The 25,150-nt window shown below is 44.9% G+C and overlaps 1 protein-coding gene across 2 annotated transcripts in view; it reads left to right on the top strand.

Moving 5' to 3' along the window:
• LOC119977745 (relaxin receptor 2-like) overlaps positions 1 to 25,150 on the top strand; it is a 185,506-nt gene that overhangs the window by 22,784 nt on the left and 137,572 nt on the right. For both annotated transcript variants that reach the window (XM_038818950.1, XM_038818949.1), the window contains exons 2-3: positions 22,388 to 22,531; positions 24,739 to 24,816. In XM_038818950.1, coding sequence (XP_038674878.1) covers positions 22,388 to 22,531; positions 24,739 to 24,816 — 222 coding nt within the window. The remainder of the gene's footprint in view (positions 1 to 22,387; positions 22,532 to 24,738; positions 24,817 to 25,150) is intronic.

Genomic DNA, 25,150 nt, shown 5'->3' with positions numbered 1-25,150 from the left:
GAAAGTCATTAGAAGTTCTACATAAAAAATGTTATCTGCTGTAAAAATCATAAGAAACCATTGAACACCAACTGTTCAAGGACTTGACTGTTCCCAAATGTAATTATTATATCCACTTAACTTTCAATTGGTCACTGATCCAATAATCCGCAGTAATTACATCAAGGATTTTGATTTTGTACATTTTCTTTTAGAATGTCACCATTTGTTACAATAAATGTCATGTGTAATGGTTATTCTTTACATCTCAAAAAGGATACAAAATATTGTGCACAAAAATGTACGTTTTCCAGACTTTGCATCTAGTTTCAACACTTGTTAAATAAATAACAAGCTAAAATTAGGGTAGGTGATTCATTTTACGAAGAATTTACAAAGCTGAGCAATTTGTACCAAATTTATTTTCCTGTACATTAGATTAAAGACAATAGTTTGCACAAATCTATTCTCAGTTTTGATTTTTCAAATGTTTTACTGTTGATTTTATTAAAGTAGACGTTTTTGCAGCTGAAATCATTGTAGAATGTACAGTGTAGAAGGAGGCCATTAGGCCCATCGAGTCTACACCAGCCCTTGGAAAGAGCACACCTCCACCCTACCCCCGTAACCCCACCCAATCTTTTTTTGGACAGTAAACCCACACCTCCACTCTATCCCCGTAACCCCACCCAACTTTTTTTGGACATTAAGGATAATTTAGCATGGCCAATCCACCTAACCTGTACATCTTTGGACTGTGGGAGGAAACTGGAGCACCCGGAGGAAACTCGAGCATGGGGAGAACGTGCAGACTCTGCACAGACAGTGACCCAAGCCAGGAATCGAACCTGGGACCCTGGAGCTATGAAGCAATTGTGCAAACTACTGTGCTGCGTTATGATGTGTCAGAACAAAGATCAGCGCACGTGTTTAGATATGACTCAAACCAATGACTAAGTGTGGAATTAATCTGTATCTGAAACTTATGTTTGATGTGGGTAAAGTTTGGTAGTGTGCTTTGGGACTAGGATATTATCAGGGCCAATGAAATCCTGTATGAGATGTTTCGTCAGCCAAATCCCAATCTACAAATGTGAAGTACAAATATAATAGTTCCTGTCTGGCTTTTATATGAAAGTTGCCTAACCTAATTCATGTCAATTTGTGCACATGCACATGTGCACATGCAGAAATAGATTTGGACAGATTAGTGACAGAATGCACTGATCAGTAATCTGTTCTGCTGGTAAGGTGGTCATTGGAATTGTGAGACAATAGCTTTATTTAAATTCACCAGATGAGTTGCAGGGTGCCTATCAGTCATCCCAATGGAATTCATCAGATTGAACATTGGAAATTTGGCCATATCTGCCATCAGCGTGGTATGTTGCCGGATGGGAGGTTTCGATCATGGAGGGTAAGATTCTCGGAGCAATAGCAGCACAAATTATTTTTGTCGGCTCTGGAATCCTTAAAGGTACTACTGTTGAAGAGCCTCTGCTCTTCATCATCTACCAATGCGTCCAGACAGATCTTTAATGCAGTCCCAACAACAGTGGCTGCTGTAAAGTTAATCATCTCACTCTCCATCGAGATGGGTAGCCACTTAGTATATTTAAAGGCCCATTATGGGATTGGTCCATTTTGCTGATGGTCGCCTGCCATATTTGAGCAGGCCACCAGCTTCATGGAGACGGCCTCCATATGGAAGTTGTCAGAAAAACAAAGGTAGTTCTAAGAGATTTATATTTGTATTGTTAAATATTATTAATCAGGTATAGGTTTAAGTGAGTTTAATTTAATTTCACTGTGTAGGAAGGGTAAACCTATAGTTAGATTGCTGCCGGACAAAGGCGTTTGCACGTGTGGGAGTTTTGGTTTAAATTTATACTGCTTCTAATGTCCTCAGAGAATTTACAGCGTGAAAAGTAAATGAAAGTTGTGGAGAAGTAGAAGTCGTTGCTTAGTAACCAGGGCCACTTTCTATAGGGAAGATATTTCCTTTGTTTTATAATAAGTTCACGGAGGCAGAAGTCCCTTCACCAGAATTCCTTTTATTCACAAAGCCAACAACAGGACAACCAGGTGCATTCAGTCTGCTGTCTACACTGGGAGTGCAGAGGATCTGACACTCCCTGTTATATACAGAGAAAGGGGTTCCCTGATTGGGCCACTAATCAGGGAACTCGTATTCTAATTTGCCAATTTCAAAGGCCTGGCCTAAGACATTACACCCCGCCCCCTAAAGTCCGAGGAGCCCCTGTGGTCGTTTCTGTGGTCCTGCTTCGTTTCTGCGCCAGTTCTGGATCCTCCACTTCGGCCTCCAATGAAGGGGGCATAACGGCTAGGCGTCTGTCTATTCTGATGTGAGTGCCCGAGGGGCGGTTCGCCCCTTTCCTCCGGTGGCAGGGAACAGCTGCGGCATCATACATGGCGTCCATATCCCAGTCCAATGTCCTCACCAGTGGTGTCGGAGGGGCGTGAATAGTTTGTCGGGGAGGACTCTCCACGGTCCTCGGTATACTGACCTGAGTCAGCTCCGGGGGAGGAAACCAATCTGAGGCCCGCACCTGGTCCAGGCGTTGTTTTATTACATGTTTTCCCACACGTATCTAATACGACACAGGTGCTGTCCTGGCCTTGACTGTTCATGCTACCCATGTGGGGCCATTCGCATAATTTCTGACCCATACATTTTCACCCGTGTTGAACTTTCTTGGCGAGTGTTGTCATGGCCCCTACATTGGGCCTCTTGGTGTCGCTGTACTCTCCGCCTAAATTTGGGAATAGTAGACTCAACCTGGTTCGGAGTCGTCTGCCCATGAGTAGCTCCGCTGGTGCTATTCCTGTTGTGGCGTGTGGGGTTGTTCTGCAGTCAAATAGCCAGCGCGACAGTTTGGCGTCTAATGATACTGCTGACTGTTTTTTCAACCCGAATTTTAGGGTCTGGATGGCTCACTCTACCAACCCATTCGATGCCGGGTGGTATGGTACCGTCCTTATGGGCTGAATGCCATTTGACTTCATGAATTTTGTGAAGTCCTGGCTGATGAAAACTGATCCATTATTCAAAACTAACACCTCCGGGATACCATGTGTTGCAAACGAGGTGCAAAGTTTTTCGATGGTAGCTGATCAATTTGCAGAGTTCATTTTGTAGACGTCCAGCCAATTGGAATGGGAATCTACTATTACAAAAAACATTGAACCCATAAACGGGCCTGCAAAATCGACATGAATTCGCGACCATGGTCTACCTGGCCATTCCCATGGGTGCAGCGAGGCTGCTGGTGGCACCTTCTGCCCTTGTTGGCATTCCTGGCACCGACCTACCAATGCCGCTATATCTGTGTCCAAGCCCGGCATCTTCATTTTGAGACTCCAGGGTGCCCATGATGTAGTTCAGCCAGTATGGCTCGATGGCCTTGACTTGGAACTATTACTCGAGACCCCCATAGCAGTATCCCGTCTTCCACAGTGATCTGCTCTCTTCTGTTCCAGTAAGGGTGGAATTCCGCCTGGACCGGTCTTTCCATCACCCCGTTAGCACCATGTGTTTTATTTTTGATAAAACCGGGTCCCTTTGAGTCCACAAATGAATGTTTTGAGCGGCCACTAGAAGGGTGTCCAGGAAATGTAATGTCATCACAGTTTCCTCTATTCTGGGTACTAATGGCAGGGTGCCCGGTGATGGCAGGGTGCCCGGTGATGGCAGGGTGCCCGGTAATGGCAGGGTGCACGGTAATGGCAGGGTGCCCGGTAATGGCAGGGTGCCCGGTAATGGCAGGCTGCTTAGTACATAGGCGTTTGCCACCCAGGTACCCGGCCAATGCTCCAGTTGATACTGGTGCAGCGCCAGGAGTAGGGCCCAGCGTTGGATCCTGGCCGAAGCAGTTGGTGGCACCGCTTTGTCTTCTTTCAACAAACCCAGCAATAACTTGTGATCTGTAATTATAGTGAATTTCCGACTTGCAAGTACTGGTGAAATTTCTTCACCGCGAAGATCACAGCCAGTCCTTCCTTTTTCAATTTGGGTTACTTTCGTTCTGCTGCTGCTAACGTCCTGGAAGCAAACGGTATAGGCCGTTCCTGTCCGTTTTGCCGTCTGTGTGCCAGAACTGCCCCAGACGCGTCGCAAGTGAGCACCAACTCTTTCCTGGGGTCGTAGTGTGCCAAGACGTTCTCTGAGGAGAGCTGTTCTTTGATCTTCTTGAAAGCCATGTCTTGGCAGGCGGACCACTCCCAGGCTTGCCCCTTTTTTAGTAATTGGTGTAGGGGTCCAGGATGGAAGCCATGTTCTGTATGAACTTTCTATTGTATGTCCTAAAAAAGATCTTAACTCCTGGATTGTGGTGGGAGCTGGGGCATTTTTAATTGGCCCTCACCCAATCCTCCAAAGGGTGTAATCCTGTCTTGTCAACCTTGTATCTCAGATAAGTTACTTGAGGTGCTGGAAAAAACTAATTTCTCCCACTTTAGGTGAACGCCTGCTGCTGAAAACCTCCTCAGGACTTCCTCCAGGTTTTGCAATGTTCTGCCTTTGTTTTTCATGTAATGAGGACGTCATCCAGGTAAATGGCGACCTGTGGTAGCCCTTGAAATATATTCTCCATTGTCCTCTGGAATATCACACAGGCTGACGATACCCCGAAGGGTAATCTTGTACGCTGAAAAAGGCTATTCGAGGTGTTTATCGTGATTTTTTGCAACTCTTCGTCCAGCTTGAGCTGTAGAAATGCATGGCTCATATCCAGCTTTGAGAATAGGAGTCCTCCAGCCAGCTTTGCATACAAATCCTCAATCCGGGGAATTGGGGGCGCGATTCTCCGTAAATGCTGCGAGTCGTAAAGGCTGCCGTGAAACTGGCCGTGTTTCACGGCAGCCTCAGCGCCCCCTCCTGGGACCCGATTCTCCCCCCCCCCCCCCCCCCCCCCCGGGCGGGGCTAGCAGCGCGGCCCCGTGAAGCACGGCATCGCGGGATTAGCGACCATCGCTAAGTCCGCGCGCCAAGCGTCACGGAGGCTGACGCGCGCAATGACGTCAGCCGCGCATGCGCGGGTTGGACAGCTCCAACATGCGCATGCGCGGATGACATCATCACGCAGATGCGTCAAACCCACGCATGCGCGGGCCGTCATGCCCCTCAGCCGCCCCGCGGACTGATCCTGCGTGGCGGCGGAGGAACAAATAGTGCGCGGGTATCGGACCCGCTGCCCGCGATTGGTGCCCACCGATCGCAGGCCCATGCCACCCTTGGCACGGCCGTGGTGCAGCCGTGCCAATCGGTGCCATGGTTGTCCGGGACGGCACTTTGCGGCCGTTTTCACGAACGGTGAGAGCAGGTGTGATTGCGTTCGTGAAAATAGCCGTAAAGGCCTGGGAACTCGGCCCATCGGCCTGGGGAGAATCGCTGTTCGCTGTAAAAAAAACGGCGAGCAGCGATTCGTGTCGTGGGGCGGCCGTGGGGGGGGAGGAACAGCGGGAGGGCGGGAAAAATGTCGGGAAGGCCCTCCCGCTATTCTCTGACCCGTCGTGGGCAGCGGAGAATCGCGCCCTGGGTATTTGTCCAGTTGTGAGTAGCGATTAATCGTTTGTTTGAAATCTCCACAAAGGCGGACCGAGCCGTCCAGCTTAAGGATAGGCACCACGGCTGCCGACCTCTCTGCAAACTGGACCGGTTTTATTATTCCCTCACGCTCTAATCGTTTTATTCCCATATCGACTTTCTGCCTTAATGCAAAGAGTACTGGTCGGGGCTTGTAGAATTTTGGGGCTTCCTCTGGATCTACATGTAATGTCGCCTTTGCTCCCTTTATTGTTCTGAACCCTTCTCGGAAAACCTCTGCGTATTTGCACAGGAGTTCGCTCAGGCGGCCATTTTCCATCTGGAAAATGTTTACCCATTCCAGCTGGATCTCTTTTAGCCAGTTTTGCCCCAGTAAGCTTGGCCCCACACCTTTTACTACCATTAAAGGCAGCCTAACCAGTTGCCCTCCATAAGCCATTGGTACACGTGTTGTGCCCAACACTCTCAGTGCTTCCCCTGTGTATGTCCTCAGTTTTGCTGAGGTCCTGGTTAGGGATAAAGGTTAGTGTCCAATGCGAATTTTATTAAATACTGTTTCCCCTATCACAGACACGGCTGCTCCTGTGGTGACTTCCATTAGTGTGGGACGTCCATTCAACCTTATGGATAATTTAATGGGTTTTGATTTAACTATGGTTACACAATTTAGTTGTTCCTTGTTGGAGGCAGGTGGAGCTTCTAGGGTGTACATTCTCCTGTACCCCGGCCTACGTGTCTTTCTCCACGATGATGGTTATGCACTTCTATTTCTCCTTTCTGGCTCCGATCTCCGGCAACAACTACAATATTTTGCCAGGCGAAAGGCTGCAGGGGCTGCCCTCTATCTGGACTTAATTTTCCCTTACTTGGGAGCGGTTCTGCGAGTGGGCCTAGGTAATTCGAGTCATTCCTGAGGGTGGCTATGCAGTTGCCTATCCCCCAGCTGTAGTTCCTTAACTCAGTTTCACTGGTATGGGCGTCTATCTCCATCGGAGTACCCTGTAACTCATGCGCACCGCTTGCTGCTTTTTCCAAGGACAAAGCCAGCTTCAATGCTTGTTTGCAATCCAGCTCGGCCTCTGCTAACAGATGTTTCTGTATTGCTAAATTATTTATTGCACATACCAAACCGTCTCGGAGCATCTCATTTAGCATCAGGCCAAATTCTATAGCCTCTGCTCATCGCCTTAATCTTGTTAAAAAGTTTTAAACTGACCCCCCCCTTGTCTCAGAATGCTGAATAAAACCGGTACCTTCGCAGGATCAGAGGTGGTTTAGGGTCATAGTACTCTTTTACTAAGTCCGTCAATTCCTGGAAACTGTTTGTATCCGGTGCCTCCGGAAAAGTGAGACTGCGCATAATGGCAAAGGCTGCTGGCCCACACGTGGCTGGCAAAATGACTCATTGCTTTTCATCTGGAATAATATCATTTGCTCTAAAAAAAGTACTTCATCCGCTCTACATATTGTGCCGAGTCTTTCACTTCCCGAAGTCCAACTTCCTGAATAAAAGCATTTTGCCTGTCAGTGGCTTACCCTCAATGTTGAGCAGGTTCCTTTGGATCGTTCTGTTTCCCTCGTCGCCACTGTAATAAGTTCACGGAGGCAGAAGTCCCTTCACCAGGATTCCTTTTATTTACAAATCCAACCAAGGGATTTCAACAAAAAACAGATAAAATATTCTGGATTGAAGAGACAACTGCAGTCACCAGTTTTGAAGTGGGAAAGCCGAACTCTGAGGTAAATCAAAATGTTGGATGCCACCTGAATACAATCAATAGTTAAAACAAGTGTGAAGACAAAGACATTTGGAAGGGGGAGGGGGTATAAAACCTGTAAATGGATCCTTGATGGACCGTCTGAGGGAAAGCTTTGTTTAAAAGAAAATTTGGAAGTTCCTTTTTGAAAGCGGAATTTGACATCCCTCATGTGGAAGCCGGAGTTCAATGAGACCAGATGGCTCATGGTTTAAGAATCATCTATGGGGGTGTTGAGGAGAAATTCACAAATATTCACTCTGGTTCAGAGGGCAGTGTATTTAACCACAGCCAGCTTATGTGTTTAAATGAACTTTATTACTGAGGCCATTATAGCCTAAGATGTACTTTACAACCCACGTTAACCTTAAAATCGGTGCATATTTGTGAAGTATGTTTAATAAATGCTTTTTTTCTTGTTAAAATTAATTATTAGTGTTCCTGTAACACTGTTCCTCCACATTTTCTAAAAAAAAATAAAAGTTGCTGTCTTTTGAGCCAGGGTTCCATGCTGAGATCTTCCATCCAGTGATAACACCAATTGGGATTGTAACATCTCAGCCAGGAAAGGGTGTCAGCCTCCCTCAGCGCCCTGGACCAGTCCTCTCAGAGTATGGGCACCAACATCCACAGAATACATGAGGAGCTGTGTCCCCTTTAACATGACTATCCCACCATTAGTACAACAGTTGCTGTAATGGACGACTGGAACACATCAGCAGTTAGCCCCATCAACCCACCTAAAGCCCAACCTTGGACTGTGCTGGTCATTGAGAAGGGTGAAGGTACTGAGTGCTCCTCAGCACCCTCAGCTTCTTTCACCTTCCCAGCCCTGTGTATATCAACCATGCCCACATTACTGAGAGTGCCACTATGACTTGAAATTTCACACCCAATACATGCTGCTATGTGCCAGTGGTATGTGTCGATATACATGCAGATGAGGCATAATGCATCGATTGAACTCACAACTGTGCAACAACAGCTCTTTGAATGAACCGGCTCACCATCTATTTCAGTCAGTGATCGAGTTTCTGAAGTGAGCTCTGCATGTAACATCCCTGGGTTCCAGTGTCGTAGAATCATAGAATCCCTACAGTGCAGAAGGAGGCCATTCAGCCCATCTGGTCTGCATTGGCCCTTGGAAAGAGCACCCTACTTCTCCCACAAAGCACATCCTCCACCACCTAAAGTATAAGTGCTGTCAACTTAGTGGGGACAGCAGAAAATCAACATTCCCTGGAGCATACATTTCATCTCGACTTGCGATGCTTACACCCAAGCCAATGCATAAAACTGTTGTGCAGATAACTGCCTTGTACGCAGCACTCGTGCTTGAGATACATCTGGCTGTGGGGTGTGATCATTAAGCCTCCCTTAAAGTCATACATGGATGGACAGTGAAAAAAGTAAGGAATATCGGTGTTTGAACCTTAGACCACTGGATTCTTATGATAACCAGAGAAGGAATACATCTCATGAGCTTTGGTGCCTCATTTGCTGGCATTGTTTACATTAGGAAGCCAGGTTATGAAGGACGTATCACCATATATGTTTGTAATATGCTGAGGCTGATGGTTCTGATGGTGATAATTTGGGGTTGTTTCATAGTGCCGTAGTATTGTAAAGATTCTCTTGTTAATCCCTGTCTGCCCCTTGCTTTTTCCTTTTAATTTCTGTTGTTCTGCCATTTCAATTTTTGTACCTGGATAATTAATGGGACTATGTCTTTAAGATAAACTGCACCTTTTATTTTAAAACTCCAGCAGGATGTGCTGTTTGGTCTGGCATCAGTGATGACACATCTTGATGGATCTGGCTGTCAGCCAATGCACGTTTACAGATTGCTGAGGCTTAGCTGATAATCTATGCTGATTGGTGCTGACTGTTCTGGAATGTTCTGCAAAGGCAGGAAGGCTTCATCTTGCTTTTAGTTTAGTTTTGAACTCCGAGCTGAAGGAGGCCCTTTGAGTTTCTCTCTCCATGAAAGTGTAAACCTCTCTCAAACGCCCGGTTGGAGACTCTGTTTTCCCCTCTGTAAAGCACGAGGACATTTTAGTGAACCCGGAAACCAAATAAGATTAAAACTCACCGGCGGCACGGTGGCAAAGTAGGAACCGAGTTTGATCCTGGCCCCGGGTCACTGTCCAGGTGGAATTTGCACATTCTCCTCATGTTGGCAAGGGTCTCATCCCCACAAACCAAAATATGCAGGGTAGCTGGATTGGCGACGCTAAATTGCCCCTTAATAAAAGAAAAAAAACTGAGGCTGAGAACTGGGTTTGAGGGGAGACAAAGAAAATCTTAAAGAATCCAAAAAAGCCAGTGGCTGAAAGCAGGATCAGGTGTTTAAAACCATTCTTAATTCTCATGTGGAGAACTTAGTTCTTATCTCAGAATGGTCATTCTGGTGGAGTTGAAAACAAATAGGAATTACACCGGCCCGAGGCTGTTCTTTTGAGTGAAGGCCCAGGGTAATAAAAATTAAGTGAGTCCCCAAGAGGAAGCCCTGGGGGTTCTGACTGAATGCTACTGTCAGAAGATCCTTACTGGCAATCCAGCTCGTGGTTACAATCACTCCGCATCCTGGCAGGACAGCCAGCTACTACAACAACTTCAACATCCAAAGCAAGGACACACACCTTCTATGTCATATAAATCCTCTTATTATTTTTACCTCTCCCTCTGTGTGTGTGTCTATTTCTTCTATGTGTTTGGGTAGAAAGTGGGACAGTAAAAGGGAGGGGGAGTAGTAGATTAGCTGGCCATTATTCTATTATAATAATTGTGTCATGGGAGTGTCCCTTTAAGAAATATTTTTTTCTTATCACATGGCTTCAGTGATGTCATTGTGTGGGTGGAGCTGGGCTGTGTCTCTGGATTTTTGCTTTCGTTTTTGAGTTTGTTTTACTTTCGTTTTGAGTTTGTACAGCACAGGTTGAAAAAGAAGGGTTTTTTTTCTCTATCTGGATTTTAAAAGCTGTTTCCACACTGCTTGATAACTTGAAAATAAATAATTATTTTCTGGATGAAATTTAAACCTGCTGTTTTAGAAAGGATACAATAGCATCCAAACCAGGTCTTGAATGCTGGGTGCTGGACCACACCTTTCCAAAGGGTTTTCTGGTTTACGGGATCTTGTTTTTACATTGGACCTGCTTAAGGGAAATATTTATTAATGGTTATACATACGAGTACTGTAGCTGTGTGGGGTATTTATGTTAGTAGTTGATAAAAATGCTTACTGTGTGTGTTGATAAAAATGTTAATGAAATTCATAGAATAAACTTTGTTTTTGATTAGAAGTGCTTCAGGCCTCTGTTGAATAACACCTGAAAGGTAGGCCCTTGTGCTCATCGTAACCAAAATAAATAAACAGTTGTAGGTCAGGTGAACTCCATGATATACTTTGGAGTTTTCTAAACCCTGGCCCATAACAATTGCATGTCTTATCTCTATTTTTGTTATAAATAAACAGTTGTGTTTAAGTTACAAATCTGGTGCCTATCGAGGGGCCAAGGAACCTCTATACCAATTATTGGTCAATTCACTTGTGTTGGGACTCCAGGGTCTGTGGGGCTGGAATTGACCGCACATTCATCTAGGGTGTCATAACACTATACAGCAGCACCCTGTGTATGAGGTGTGACATCTTCATGTTGAACTGTAAAAACCTCATGTTACTGTACAGAAAAGTAGGGCATATCTGCTGTTGCATTTGTGCATAACCAGGATCTCGCCCAGAAGGGACAGGAACCTGATCAAACCCCATTTGCATTCATTGTAATCTCATTTGCGAGATTAAAGTCAAATACAACAGCATCCCAAGAGTTACCCATTTTCTAGAGAGAAGTCATGCAGGTGTTATTTCGTATTCCTCTACAAAAGCGGGGTCCTGGCCCCATGTATGCCGAGGAGAGGTGAGTAGCCCTCTCCATATAGCGGTATGCAACTCAAAGGCACCATAGCTGATGCCCCACTGCTGTGAGGGGGTGGGCAGCCCTTCAAGGGAGCTGGGGTTGGCCAAGGTGCTGGAGGGGGCCAGGTCGGGTCTCACCCCTGGGTAGTTGGGGGGCGGGTGTGTGGGAGGAGGCTAGCATATAATAATAATAATAATAATAATAATCGCTGATTGTCACAAGTCAGCTTCAATGAAGTTACTGTGAAAATCCCCTCGTCGCCACATTCCAGCACCTGCTTGGGGAGACCGGTACGGGAATTAAACCCGCGCTGCTGCCTTGTTCTATATTACAAGCCAGCTATTTAGCCCAGTATGCTAAACCAGCTCCTGTGTGACCATATGTGAGACATTCAAGCCAACTTTAAATACTGTGGAGACCCATAACAGGGGCAACCACACCCACACCCTCTCTGTCCTACCAACTATCACAGGACAGAGCCAGGCTGCAGCTTGTCGTATGAAAGTCCATTTCACCCTCCTTGAGGCGCCAAGAGGCTCTGTGTTTCAATGTTGCAGGCTGCCTTCTTTTCTACGTTTACACTTGGCCATTCACATTCCCATTTTACACCCCTTTGACTGCGACCAGCCTCGAGCTTTATAGCTGAAGGCTATCTGAAAGGAAGGATTAGCCTTGTCAGTTGTGATCGCAATTCACGGACCCTGAACTCTCAAGTGCCTCCTTGAAAGATCAGATGGCCTGTCTGAGAGGATGATTAGTGGACTGGATGTCTTGCAACCTTTGATGCCTGAACAGTGTGCCTGTACTCTACGAGTGTCAGCACCATAAAGGCAGCTGCCAACAATCAAACAGCAAAGAGAGGTACTTCACCAGTGAGGACTCTCTTGCAGTCAAAGGGTAACTATCTGGATGAACATGCTCTTCCTAATGTTGCTAGTAGAGATCTGGGGTCGAGCGGCTCCTGATCTGGGGGAGAGTGTGTGTTCAGAGTGAAGGTTGCCAGCAGACTGCTCTCTGGTTGGCACTCTGAGAGAAGGCAGGACAGTTGTGTTGTGTTTGGTCCCTTGTACTTTAAGATGAACTCACCAAACACTTCAATCTGGCCAAACCAAGATCCGTTTATTGTGTGGCATGCGGTAGGATGGCAATCTGATACAGAGCATGTTGTCATGGAGTCTTGTTACTCCTCTGGAACGTACACCTTCTGCTGACCTGTTACATGTACGTCTTATTACCCTCTATCTCATGTTCTTCTGGAGATTGCCACGTGAGCCTCTCTTTATATACAGGTCCCAGGTCACATGACCATGGTCTTGATACCGCATGATGTGTCTGTACCACCACCTGCTGGTTGGAGGTCTCACACCATCCAACTATGATATGGCGCAGAGGCATATCACCACATTACATATTATGCAGTATGGCATCTCACTGATACAGTGAGCAAATTTCTTTTACAGAAAGTGTCCATTTCCATTCTGTACAGAAATCAATATTTCAAATTGGTGTCCATTTCTGCAGAGTCTGGCTCACTTGCAAGTTTCTTGCTTGTCTTGTGTTTTGCCCTGTGTCGCTGAAAGGCCTTTGTCCAAGACCGCCACATCTGCGTCAGCAGTCTCTTTTGCTTTTGTTTTCTGGCATGTTGTAGCTTGTTACCTGCCAGTGCATTCAATATTGATTGGCTGGCGGGATACGGTGGTGCTCCCAGCCTCTTCTTTATCTTTTTTATTCTCTGGACACAGTGTAGTGCCCTAGTGTGTTTCTTGGTTGTCTTCTTTGTCGCAGCCTCTTTCATGACGCTGGTCGTTGTTGTGTGGTGAGGTATCCGAAGAGGTCTTGGCGTCTCCTCATCTCTGGTCAGTGCGAGCCCATGTCTACGGCCTCATCAGCATGCTGGATTACCTCTGTTTATAGTGCCAGCATGGAGGATGTTTGCCGGTCTCACCTCATCTCGGCTTGGAGGACCATCAGTGACTTGGCCGTCATCACTGGAGATGACTATGGCTTCTGTTTGAGCTGATCCAAGCCCTGGGTCTTCTGGATCAAACTCATGGTCATTCGGTCGCCTTCAGGATCAGTGTTAGAGTCGCCTAATAATTCAACCTCCACATCACCGCAATCAGCCTCTTCATCGATGTCCTCCCACTCAACTTTTGTGTCGCCGACTTCTTGGGCGTGTGCCATTGGAACCATTTCCAGAACTTGCAGCGGGACATCATGTATCTCCAAGGCCAGTTTATCTAAAATCGGTACGATTTCTTGTACTTATCGTCAGTAGTATTAGCAACCTTCAATTCTGCCTGCGCCATTTCCAAACTGTTGCTCTCCACAGAGTCCAGCGCGGTCCGGGTGTCCCCCATGACCACCTCGTGATTGCTTACAGACTGCCGGAGCCCTGTCTCTGGAGCCTCATCTGGAGAAGAACTGTACAATCAGCTCACAGTACTCATCGCCCATTTTAATTTCATCATTGTTGGTAACCTCAAACGGTTTCTCATGGTCTTCGGCCCCAGATGCAGCATGATCGTCAGTCTTTTCACCTGAAAAATATAACTGTGCACACGGAATTACATGTTTTTGAAAAAGGGCGCCAATTTCAAAATCAGGCTTTTGCTTGTTCACCATTACTGAGCTTGAACTTCCATTCCGTGCAACTGGAGTAGGCCTGAAAAAGTTGAAAAGCGATACCTTGGATGTGGTTCTTTTTGCTGTCGTTTGATTGTTTCGACCCCTGTGGGTTGGTATTGTTTGAGTTTCTTGCACTGTTACATTTTTGCCTTCCCTCCAGCTGATTGTGCAGGCTGCGGAGCCGATGATCTGTGGCTCATCCACGCACCATGTCAGCAGCTGTGAGTTCATCTGATGCACTTTAGTGATCGCCTCATTCGTGAAATACTCACATCACACAGATGCTCTAATGTGGGTTCATCGTCTCCTTGTATTATGCCATTGAGTCGATACACATTCTTCAAGACTGTTGCCAGAATTGTAGAATGCTTGCCGGCAGTCCGTCCCTATGCCTGGTAATAGAATTTCTTCTAAATCCTCGTACACTTTACACACTGTAATGCCCTGTGCTGAGATGACCAGCTATCTCCTAGGAGATTTTACCACTCGACTAGATTTAATGATTCATACAATTTTATATCAATTACCGAGTCCCTGTCCAAATCTACAATATGAAAAAGTATTGCGTCCGTTAGGCTGCCACTGACAGCACTAATTCACAAACATCAAAAGTCTCTAGCATTCTGTTGCGATGTCTAGCATGGTTCCTGACCGATTTGCAAAGTCCCGTTTCACATTTAGCTGCTGCCAAATATGCCGATTTACTAGGTTCGCTGACGCTTTAGGGTCAAAGCCACACCGAATGAAAGTATAATTGAGCATTATCTTTGATTTGAGTACGGGAGTGAATTTGTTCAGAATCTTCTGATTGTCTTCATGTTTTGTTCTGATTGTGCTTCCATCTTTGTTTCTGTTCACTGCATGGTTTCTTGGGCGCGATTAAATCAATGTAAAATTGTTCCTCTGTGTCAATTTCATCTATAGCAGAGGTTTTCAAAGTGGGGGTCGCGACCTGCGGGTGGGTCGTAGGTGGGCATCATAAGGGTCGCGGAGGCAGGATTGTATTGCTGCTCGTTATGCCCATCAGCTGCTAACGCAGAGTTTCCCAACAGCAACCTCAGAAGCCTGCAGGGAAAATCCTACCTAAAATGTCGAGGTGAAATTGCACATTGCTTGGATTTATATGATCCTATCCAAAATTCTGTTCTAATTGCTAAATACCGTTGAGCATTGGGTGTGTTTAGAAAGATCTGCAAATGGGATTCAGACTGTTTTATGATTCTCCACATATTTGTTTTAATTCCTCCACACCACTAACCGTGAAAACTGTCATTCCCATCTCTCTCTATTTTAATTAAATGCTTGCCCACTTGTACTGATTTCACGTGTCTGTGAGCGCGGATGTATTTAATGGCACAGCTCAGCCAGCTAATAAAACTCTGAGCGGCTTCAACACTATATGGACAACACAATGTTGCTGAGAAAGGGGAGACAGGATGACTGAATAAGGATATGCCTTTATTTTCTCTTGCCCTTCATTTTAGGTTTGAGTAGCGTTTCAAAGTTCAGTGATAAAAAAGAAATGGCAAAACTTTTCAGATTGATGGCCTTCCATCACAGCCATCAAGTGCTACCTGATCTGCTGACTATTTCCAGTATGGTCTGTTTTAAATTCAGGTACTTCGCATTCTGGGGGTCCATTAGCTTAATTATCCTGTCCTCACTCAATATTGACTTGTTAAATGCACCAGGGGCTACTAGGTAGTGATTAAGAACAGGAAATCTAGATGAGTTTCTTTCTCTCCTTTGTCTGGGGCAAGGAGGCTTTAGTGTCCCATCCATTGCTTAGACTTGGAAAACTGGGGAAGCGAACGGAACATGGATTTTGAAGGTTGGCCGGCGTGGGTCCCGAAGGTTGGCCCATTGGCAAAAGTGGGTCCCGGGAAAAAGAGTTTGAAAAACACCGCTCGTGCATGATCTATGGTGGAACGTGCAAAGCATTGCTTTGCAAAATACCCAACACGGCTACATCAAAAACAAGCTTTTCCATATGCCGGGCATTGCCTTGCTGCTTAAAATGGCCATCCGACTTAGACCACGTTTATTTATGACATGCATCACAGCACTAATGATGATGGCTTCTTCATCCACTTTGGCACCAAAACCTTTTGAGCTGAGTGCGTCTTTGTGCATATTCTTTGTGCAGCAATCTCGCTCGCCTGGCAAATCTTCACTGCTTGTTACAGTACTAAATCTTCCTCCCGCAATAGTATCATCTGAAGGTTGTAATCACGCACACCATATACAATTTGGTCGTGGATTAGCGAGGATTTTAAGTCACCGAAGTTACATGACTGGGCCTTCAGCCTCAGGTCCATGACAAAACTATCAAATGATTCGCCAGGTCTCTGGGTATGCATACAAAACATATAACGTTACAAAAAGCTTTAAGAACGGTTTAAAAATCTGTGGTGGACCCCTCCACTCCCTGCCTGATGAGAACATTGTCTGCGGCTGCATCTTCAGCATAAAAGAAAGGAACTTTCTTGATGCTCTTTAGCTTGAAGGCCTCGCTATCGAAGGGAATGGCATTTTCATAATGCCCACTTCTGGCTGTTCTGGATGCTGTCAAAAAGTAAAGCAGGCAGTGTACTGAACATTGTGATATCATGAGCAAACATTCCCATTTGTAATCTTATGATGGAAGGAAGGTAATTGATGAAGCAGCTGAAGACGGTTAGGCCGAGGAAACTACCTTGATGTACATTTGCATTGATGTCCTGGGACAGAAATGATTGTGTCAGGTATGACTCCAAACAGTGGAGAGCTTCCCCCCTGATTATCACTGATTCCCGTTTTGCCCGAACTGCTTGATGCCATAAGGAGTCAAAAACTGCCTTGATGTCAAGAGCAGCCAACATCACCTCACTTTTTGAGTTCAGCTCGTTTGTCCATGTTTGGACTAAGGCCAATGCAAGAGTTGAGTGGCCCCCTGGTGCAATTCAAACTGAGTGTCGGTGAGCAGGTTATTGCTGAGGGCAATACTGTAGTAATAATGTTACTGTGGCCAAGGTAAATGCATTGGGGACACAAGTTCAAATCCCACCACAGCAGCTGTTGGATTGAAATGTAATTAATAAATCTGGAACATACAGCTATTCTCAGTCATAGTGGCATTATTACCACAGCAGATATTAAATGCTGAGCAAACCAAATCACAGAGGGAAACTTGGCATACTTTTTTTAATGTATTTTGAAAATTCGAAGAAAATGCACTAAACTCGGCAGCTCAAAATCCAGTAACAGTTTTGGGATTTTAAAAGCTAAAGGTTTACTTGTAAAACAATAAGGGCCATACCATATGGGATAGGTACAAGAAATTAATTTTTAAAATTACTTTTCAGTAAAACCTATAGCAAGCTGCATTTTCTAAGTGCAAAGTTGATCAAGCACAAACATAGTCAACTCCCTTCACATTAATGTGACATTGCTGATAAAGATTATACACATCTACATAGGAGGTAGGAGCAGAAATAGGCAGTTTGGCCCTTTAAGCCTGCTCCGCCATTCAATCAGATCATGGCTGATTTCTTCCTGGTCTCAAGTCCACCTCCCCACCTGTTCCCCATATCCATTTAACACATTTGTTATCAGAAATATATCTATCTCCTTCTTCAAACCATTTAATGACTCAGATTCCACCGCACTATAGGCAGCGAGTTCCACAAATTCACCACCCCCTCGAGAAGTAGCTCCTCCTCATCTCAGTTCTAAATGTATCGCCTCTCAACCTAAACCTGTGATCTCTCATTCTAGATTGCCCCACAAGGGGGAACATTTGGTTAACATTTAGTTTATCAATCCCTTTTTAGTATATTTTATGCCTCAATTAGATCCCCTCTCATCCTTCTAAACTTGAGCAAGGATAAGCAAAATGTTTTAATCTTTCCTCGTGCGTCAACCCTTTCATCTCGGAATCAATCTGGTGAACTTCCTCTGAACTGCCTCTAATGCCACCACATCCTTTCTCAAATAAGGAGACGCAAACTGGACACAATACTCCAGATGTGGGGCTGGATTCTCCCCTACCCGGCGTGACGGAGGGTGCCGGCGTAGGGGAGTGGCGCCAACCACTCAGGGGTCGCGCCTCCCCAAAGGTGGGGAATTCTCCCCACCTTTGGGGGCCAGCCCCGCGCCGGAGCAGTTTGCACCAGAAGACTGGCGCAAACACCCGGCGCCGTCGGAAGCGGGGCTGGCCGAAAGGCTTTCGGCGGTCGGCGCATGCGCCGGCAGTGACGTCAGCGGCCAGCTGGCCGCTGACGTCACTGCCGGCGCATGCGCGATGCGGGGGTCTCCTCCGCGTCCGCCATGGCGGAGGCCGTGGCGGAGCGGAAGGAGAAAGAGTGCCCCCACGGCACTGCCCCGCAGAGTGAGCGGGGGGCCCCGATCGCGGGCCAGGCCTCCGTGGGGGCACCCCCCCGGGTCCGATCGCCCCCCGCCCCCCCAGGACCCCGGGGGCCTGCTCGCGCCGCTGAGCCCGCCGCCACCAAGGTGGTTTAAACCTCGGCGGCGGGAGAAGGCCTCCCAGCGGCGGGACTTCGGCCCATCCGGGCCGGAGATTTGAGGTAAGTTTTTTAAAAAATGAAATCCCGCCGGCGCCAGCTGTTTTCACAGGCTGCCGGCGGGATTTGCACAACGCCGGTTTATGACCGGCGGGAGAATTGAAAAACCTGCGGGAGCGGAAATAATGCCGCTTCCCGCCAATTCTCCGACCCTGCGTGGGGTCGGAGAATTTCGCCCGTGGTCTCACCAACACCCTATACAATTGCGACAACACTTCTCTACTTTTATACTCCAGTCCTTTTGCAATAAACACTAACATTCCATTTGCCTTTTTCATTGCATACTGTATCTGCAATCTGACTTTCTGCGATTCATGAACAAAGACACCCAGATCCCTCTACCCTGCGGCATTTTGAATTTGCTTTCCATTCAGTATTTTCCTGTATCTGTATTTTTATCTCCTCTTCACTATTTTGCTGTTACACTCAGACCCTGCTTGCAGACCATTTATATTGGGCGCAATCCTATGGTCACACTGTGGCAGAAAAGTAGCTCGCCACAGTTCAGCATGGCTGTTGAAAGCCGGGAGACTCCATTCCCTGGATCTACCCGGCTCGCAATGCCTCGCGAGATTTAACGCAATCTCGCGAGACATTGTGAAGTGAATCCCAGCCACAATGGGAGGGATAATCTTTTAGCAAATATGCACATTGGAGTGAGGCATCTAGCCTCACTCTGATGTGCAGATTTCCAAGGGTATTGGAGTATTGTGTCCAGTTTTGGGTTCAACCCCTTCACCTCTGAGACCACGGGCGAGCGCCTTTTGCTACTGGTCCCCACAAATGTGGACTAGATGGAACAGCTCTTGTAAGGGTCTCCAAAAGGATCAGAAGCCTCCAGCTGCATGACCTTTGAGCAGGGTGATGCCCTGGGTACCCAGGTAGTGTCAGCCTAGCATCCTGGCAGAGCCACCTAGGTGCCAGCCTGGCATTGCCAAGTCCTTTTTTAAAGTCTAGTATTTATATCAAGTAAAATAAGAATTAGATATTGTTTCTTCTCGAGATATTGTGTAAGCATTGTGATTTATACTTACACATTTTGTACAACCACCGAATTGGATGCTTTTACATAATTTTAAATTTATGAATTTACATAAAATTAAATTATCTCACCTGACCTTAAACCACACTGAAAACCCAACTACTAGTTCCTTTGGAGAATAAGGAGGAGGAGTTCTCGCCTGGACCCTTACATTATCCAAGAAATTGCAATCTCGGTTTAAAAAAAAAACAATTGGGATTTTCTTTTTTTCGGTTGGGGTGGGGGCTGCTGGTTGGACTCTGCGTACCCAAATTACGTGTTCAGTTGAGGAGAAACTTCTTCACCCAAGCATAAATATGTGTTTTTCTGGTTGGCGTCAGTGGCTAGTGATGTGCCTCAGAGATCAGTATTGGGTCCGCAGTTGTTCACCATTTACATAGATGATCTGGAGTTGGGGAGCAAGTATATTGTGTCAAAGTTTGCAGATGACACTAAGGTGAGTGGTAGAGCCAAGTGTGCAGAGGACACTGAAAGTCTGCCGAGGGATAGAGATAGTTGAAGTGAGTGGGCAATGGTCTGGCAGATGGAGTTCAATGTTGATAAATATTAAATCATCCATTTTGTTAGGAATAACAGCAAAATAGACTAAATGGTAAAACATTGCAGCATGCTGCTGTGCAGAGGGACCTGGGTGTCCTTGTGCATGAATCACAAAAAGTTGGTTTGCAAGTGCAGCAGGTAATGAAGAAGGCAAGTGGAGTTTTGTCCTTCATTGCTAGAGGGATGGAGTTTAAAAGCAGGGAGGTTATGTTGCAGCTCTACAGGATGCTGATGAGGCCACGCCTGGAGTATTGTGTACAGTTTTGGTCTTTCTTGAGAAAGGATATACTAGCATTGAAGTGTGCGCAGAGGAGATTCACTAGGTTGATTCTGGATTTGAGAGGATTAGTTTATGAGAAGAGACTAAATAGACTGGGACTATACTGATTGGAATTTAGAAGAATATGGGGGATCTTATAGAAACATATACAATTATGAAGGGAATAGATAGGTTAGAAGCAGGGAGGTTGTTTCCACTGGGAGGTGAAACTAGAACTTGGGGGCATAGCTTCAAAGTAAAAGGGAGCAGATTAAAAAATGAGTTGAGGAGCAATTTCTTCACCCAAAGGGTTGTGAATCTGTGGAATTCCCTGCCCAGTGGTGCTGTTGAGGCTACCTCGTTAAATGATTTTAAGACAAAGGTAGATCGATTTTTGAACAATTCGGGAATGAAAGGTTCTGGTGAGTGGGCGGGTAAGTGGAGCTGAGTCCACAAAAAAATCAGCCATGATATTATTGAATGGCGGAACAGGCTTGACGGGCCAGGTGACCGACTCCTGCTCCTAGTTTTTATGTTCTTATGTCCTGGAGTCTAGCTGCCTTTGGCTGAAGTTGAAGGAAGTTAATGTAGATGTTTCCCATATCCTGTCAACTTCAGGTTTGAGGTTGCGGTTGTAAAAACACCACATATTAACAAGAAGAAAAGAAAATTTAAGCACGCAACACTACATTTACACAGTTAACATTTGCCTCACAAAACAGTCCCCCGAAAAGACTCCTTCCTTGGTCAGACCTACAAGTAACACCAGCCAGGTAATACTCTCTTATGGGTGTTTAACTATAAAAATCCAGTGATATTACCCCAAGTGAACACTGCTGTGACTTTAATAATGCATACCACGTGACCTTTCAAACTCTCTCTTATGCCAATTCTCTTATGCCAATTCTCGGTGGAAACCTAAGACTTCAGAACAAGACATTTTTTGCAGCCTCAAGACCTTTCTGCTTTGGCTGGATGGCTGCTTCAAACTGCACCTTCTCCCAGTCCTGAGTTGTATTGTATCATAATTAACCTTTTCATGTTTAATTTTTTTTATTCTTTTAATGAATTAGCAGTTAGGTGACTCTGTTCCTCCATGTTTTCTAAAATAAATGTAGCATTATGGACTTTTGAGCCAGGGTTCCATTTTGGGATCTTCCTGTCCAGTTATAACATCATATGAGATCGTAAAAAATGGAGATTTGAAAGATGTGTTCAAAACCATGAGATGCCTGGACACAGTAGGCAAAGAGAAATTGTTCGCATTGGTGGGAGCATCGGAAATCAGAGGATATTGACGTAAGGTGATTGGCAAAAGAAGCAATGGTGACATGAGGAGAAATGTTTGTTACACATCTAGTGTTAAGACAAGGAATGCACTGCATTGGAGTGCGATGGAGGCAAATTCAACTGAGGAATTCAAAAGAGAACTGAATAATTATCTGAAGAGAAAATAATCGCAGGGTATCAGGGAAAGGTGGGTGAGTGGGACTAGATGAGTTGTACTTGCGGAGAATAGGCATGGATACAATGGATTGAATGGCCTTTTCTAAGCTATTGGATCAGGCCTGAAGGGCCAAATGCCCTGCTCCTGCTCCTAGTTCCTATGCTAGTATGTTTCTATCACCATTCTATGATTCCATTATTCAACCAGGCCACTACAATGGTATTCTTAGGTCAGGGAGAAAAATAAAACCAGCCAGGGCTTTTGCTTGTTATTGCTATACTGTGACCCCAGTTGACAAATGCAAGTTTGTGAAGAAAGGATCTGGCTTCAATGTGAATGAATAGCATCATACTCAGATGTGGATATTTGCAACAGTCAGGACCCTCAGATGACGAGAATAGAAAATAAAGTAAAATTGGAAAAAGGAAATAAATGTTTAAATCATTCTGTTCTTTCAAGTGGACTTGAATCAAGTTGAAGTGTCAATTCTCATTAAACAGTTTGACCCTTTTGTGTATCAGTTTATGATCTTTGCATTTTGTACATCCTGACTGCCTCATTAATTTGCTGAAATCCTCTGCTGATTCCAATACCTTGATCTTGACGTGAACAATTTTTTCACAAGAGTAGGTCTTCAAGTAACACAATTTCAGTGATTTATTCTCTCTCTCTCTCTTCCCTCTTTAGAACTTGCAATGTCAGAATTCATCCTTGACACTCGTTGTCCAACTGGATTTTTCCCATGTGACAGTCCCTCAGTGTGCATACCGCAGTCATTGTATTGCAATAACATTAAAGACTGTGAAAACGGAGCTGATGAGGCAGATTGTGGTAACATACTTTTGATCATCTGATTCAGAGTAACCTATCAGACTGTCATTTACATGGCACATAATATAAAGCATTGTTGGAACAATTATTATAATCTGAAACATTGGTACATGTTTTTTGGATCAGCTGTTTATTCAAAGGAAGTTGTCTAAGCTGTGAAGTCGCAAATCTATGCAAAGCAGATTTACAAATGTAGGATAGATATGGAATCCTTTTTATTTATCTGTGTGACACGTGACCCACACCCCTGCCCACACCCACAGACCCAAATTTGAATAGATATAGAACAATCTGTGAAGTTACAATTATTGAGGTAATGTTAGTTATGTTTCTTCATTTTTTTAAACCCTGTCTTTTCAGTGATTTTGAACCTAGTTTGGTCCCTGCACTCGTTCCCAGCATTGATTACAAATTATCAACTTAAAATCTAGATTAATTTCTAAATGCTATTAAAGAATCAGCTTCTACTGGGACTCAGAATTGATTATGTAAAGGGAATGGTAAGAGCCATACAGCATCGCAGATTCCCTGTGTATTCTAAAGTAAAAATCATAATGAGCCAGAATGTCTGTGGAATGGCAATAACCCTCATCAATTTGTCACTACACTACTTTTCACTTGCATTCAGCCGGAGTTGCATATTTCTTGCCTGGCCATCCTCCCCTGGCCTGGTGACAAGTGTGCAGCCTAACTGTTCCTGAAGGCCTTCAGTACAGTGCAAGATGGTCAGGGAAATGAAGCCGTACTCCTTTTTCATTGTACTAGCTGCCATAAACCAGGTAACTTTAAGTGTGAGAAGCCAGAGCAGGGGAATTTGGGGATGGTAGGGTTGGGAGGGAAATGAAGGGGTGGGAGGCAGGGTGCTTTTGGGAGAGTAGACGGGAGTGGGGGTGAGGGATGGGTAGGTATTTGGGGGTTGGGAGGTTAAAAGGGGGTCGGGAAGGTAATCTGGGAGTGGGCAGGGTAGTCGGGGAGTGGAGAGGGTCACAAGGAGTGGAAAGAGTCAGGAGTAGGAGGTAGTCAGTGGGGTCAGTACCATAGTTACCCAGGCATCAGAAGTAGTTTTAAATCCTTTCCCTGGGTAACTCTTCTGCTAAGAGTGTCAGAACCATCTGAAGTCTCCGATTGAAATGTGAGTATTGGATCGTTCACTCTGCTGGGGAATTTTCCATTGGAAATTTAAATTCTCCCGGCAATTCCCAGGCAATCCTTGCATGGACACTTCCGGGGAGACCCCCAGCACATCATCCGGGGTACCTTCAGGGTACGGCCTTCCTAGGAATGGAAGTTATGAACAAATGAGCCTTATGTTAAAACAGTGTCATTGTTGCCAGGCAAAATTATTTTCTGAAATGTTTACAAATTAATTGCGTGCAGAAAAAACTATTAAATGTATTTCACTGTACCATAGCTGGTGTATTTTTGGTTGCAATTGTGCACTGAAACATTTTTGAAGTATTCCTATTATTCTGACACAATTTTGCAGTGAACAAATGAACATTATTTTGAAATATTATCATTGTATGCTGTGCAAAATTATTTCCTGAAATGTTTGCAGGTGTATCAGACAAGGAAAAACTTCACAGTATACAAGCTAATGTATTGGTGTATTTTAGATTGCACTTCTGCACTGAAATATTTTTGGCGTTTTCCTATATATTCCCAAATATTTGATATGTCTAACATTGTCCATGCCTCTTGTGTGGCTAAGCTCTAAGATCTGACCAGACCACGTACGTTCGAACCTCACTTATAACACCAGAGACCAAGAGGCATAAAGTATGGGCAAGATAATAATAATCTTTATTGTCACAAGGAAGCTTACATTAACACTGCAATGAAGTAACTGTGAAATGCCCCTAGCCTGCTCGGGTACACAGAGGGAGAATTCAGAATGTCCAAATTACCGAACAGCACGTCTTTTTGGACTTGTGGGAGGAAACCAAGTTTTGTTTATTCTTGACTTGTTTGGTAGATTATCATGAATATACTTCAATAAAATATTTGAAGATATGTTCTAAGTTTACTTGTCATAATTACCATTTCTGTCCTCTGCTCTAAACTCTTAGCTTACTTTACTTACTTACTGAGGTATTCAATTGTTGTTTATATTTTAATTCTAATCCTGGGAAAATAATTTACTATGTCAGCCTCAATTACTTTTTTGTGCCTAAGCTTTATTGAAATGTGCTCTGCTGTCCACTTAGATGATTATACTGGCTTGTCAGACATTTTTGAAAAGGCCTTTCCTGCAATTCAAAACGAAAACATTTCAAAAGAATGCTGTAAGTGATTTAATCTCAAACATCAGTTTTCTCAAAATAGTGTTTATCTGTATCTTGTTTTTTTTAAAACCCGATGAAACTAGAACCTTATTTCAAACATTAAAAGATTAAACTTTTACCAACACATGTGCCAGAAGTCAGTGAGATGGAAGTTCCATTTACCAGTTCCTTAATTTATCCCTGGGGATGGGATCATTTAAATATTCAGGACCTAGATGGCTGAAGGCATGGTTGCAAATAGTGGGGGGAAATGAAACGGGAAAAACACATGAGGCCAGAATTGGAGAATGAAAAGTTCATAGAGGGTTGTGGGCTGGAGGAGGTAACGGTGTTG

The sequence above is a fragment of the Scyliorhinus canicula genome, chromosome 14 (assembly GCF_902713615.1).
Source record: "Scyliorhinus canicula chromosome 14, sScyCan1.1, whole genome shotgun sequence".
Taxonomy (NCBI): Eukaryota; Metazoa; Chordata; class Chondrichthyes; order Carcharhiniformes; family Scyliorhinidae; genus Scyliorhinus; species Scyliorhinus canicula.
Note: the sequence above shows the minus strand (reverse complement) of the source record. Positions and strands in the feature narration are given on the sequence as shown.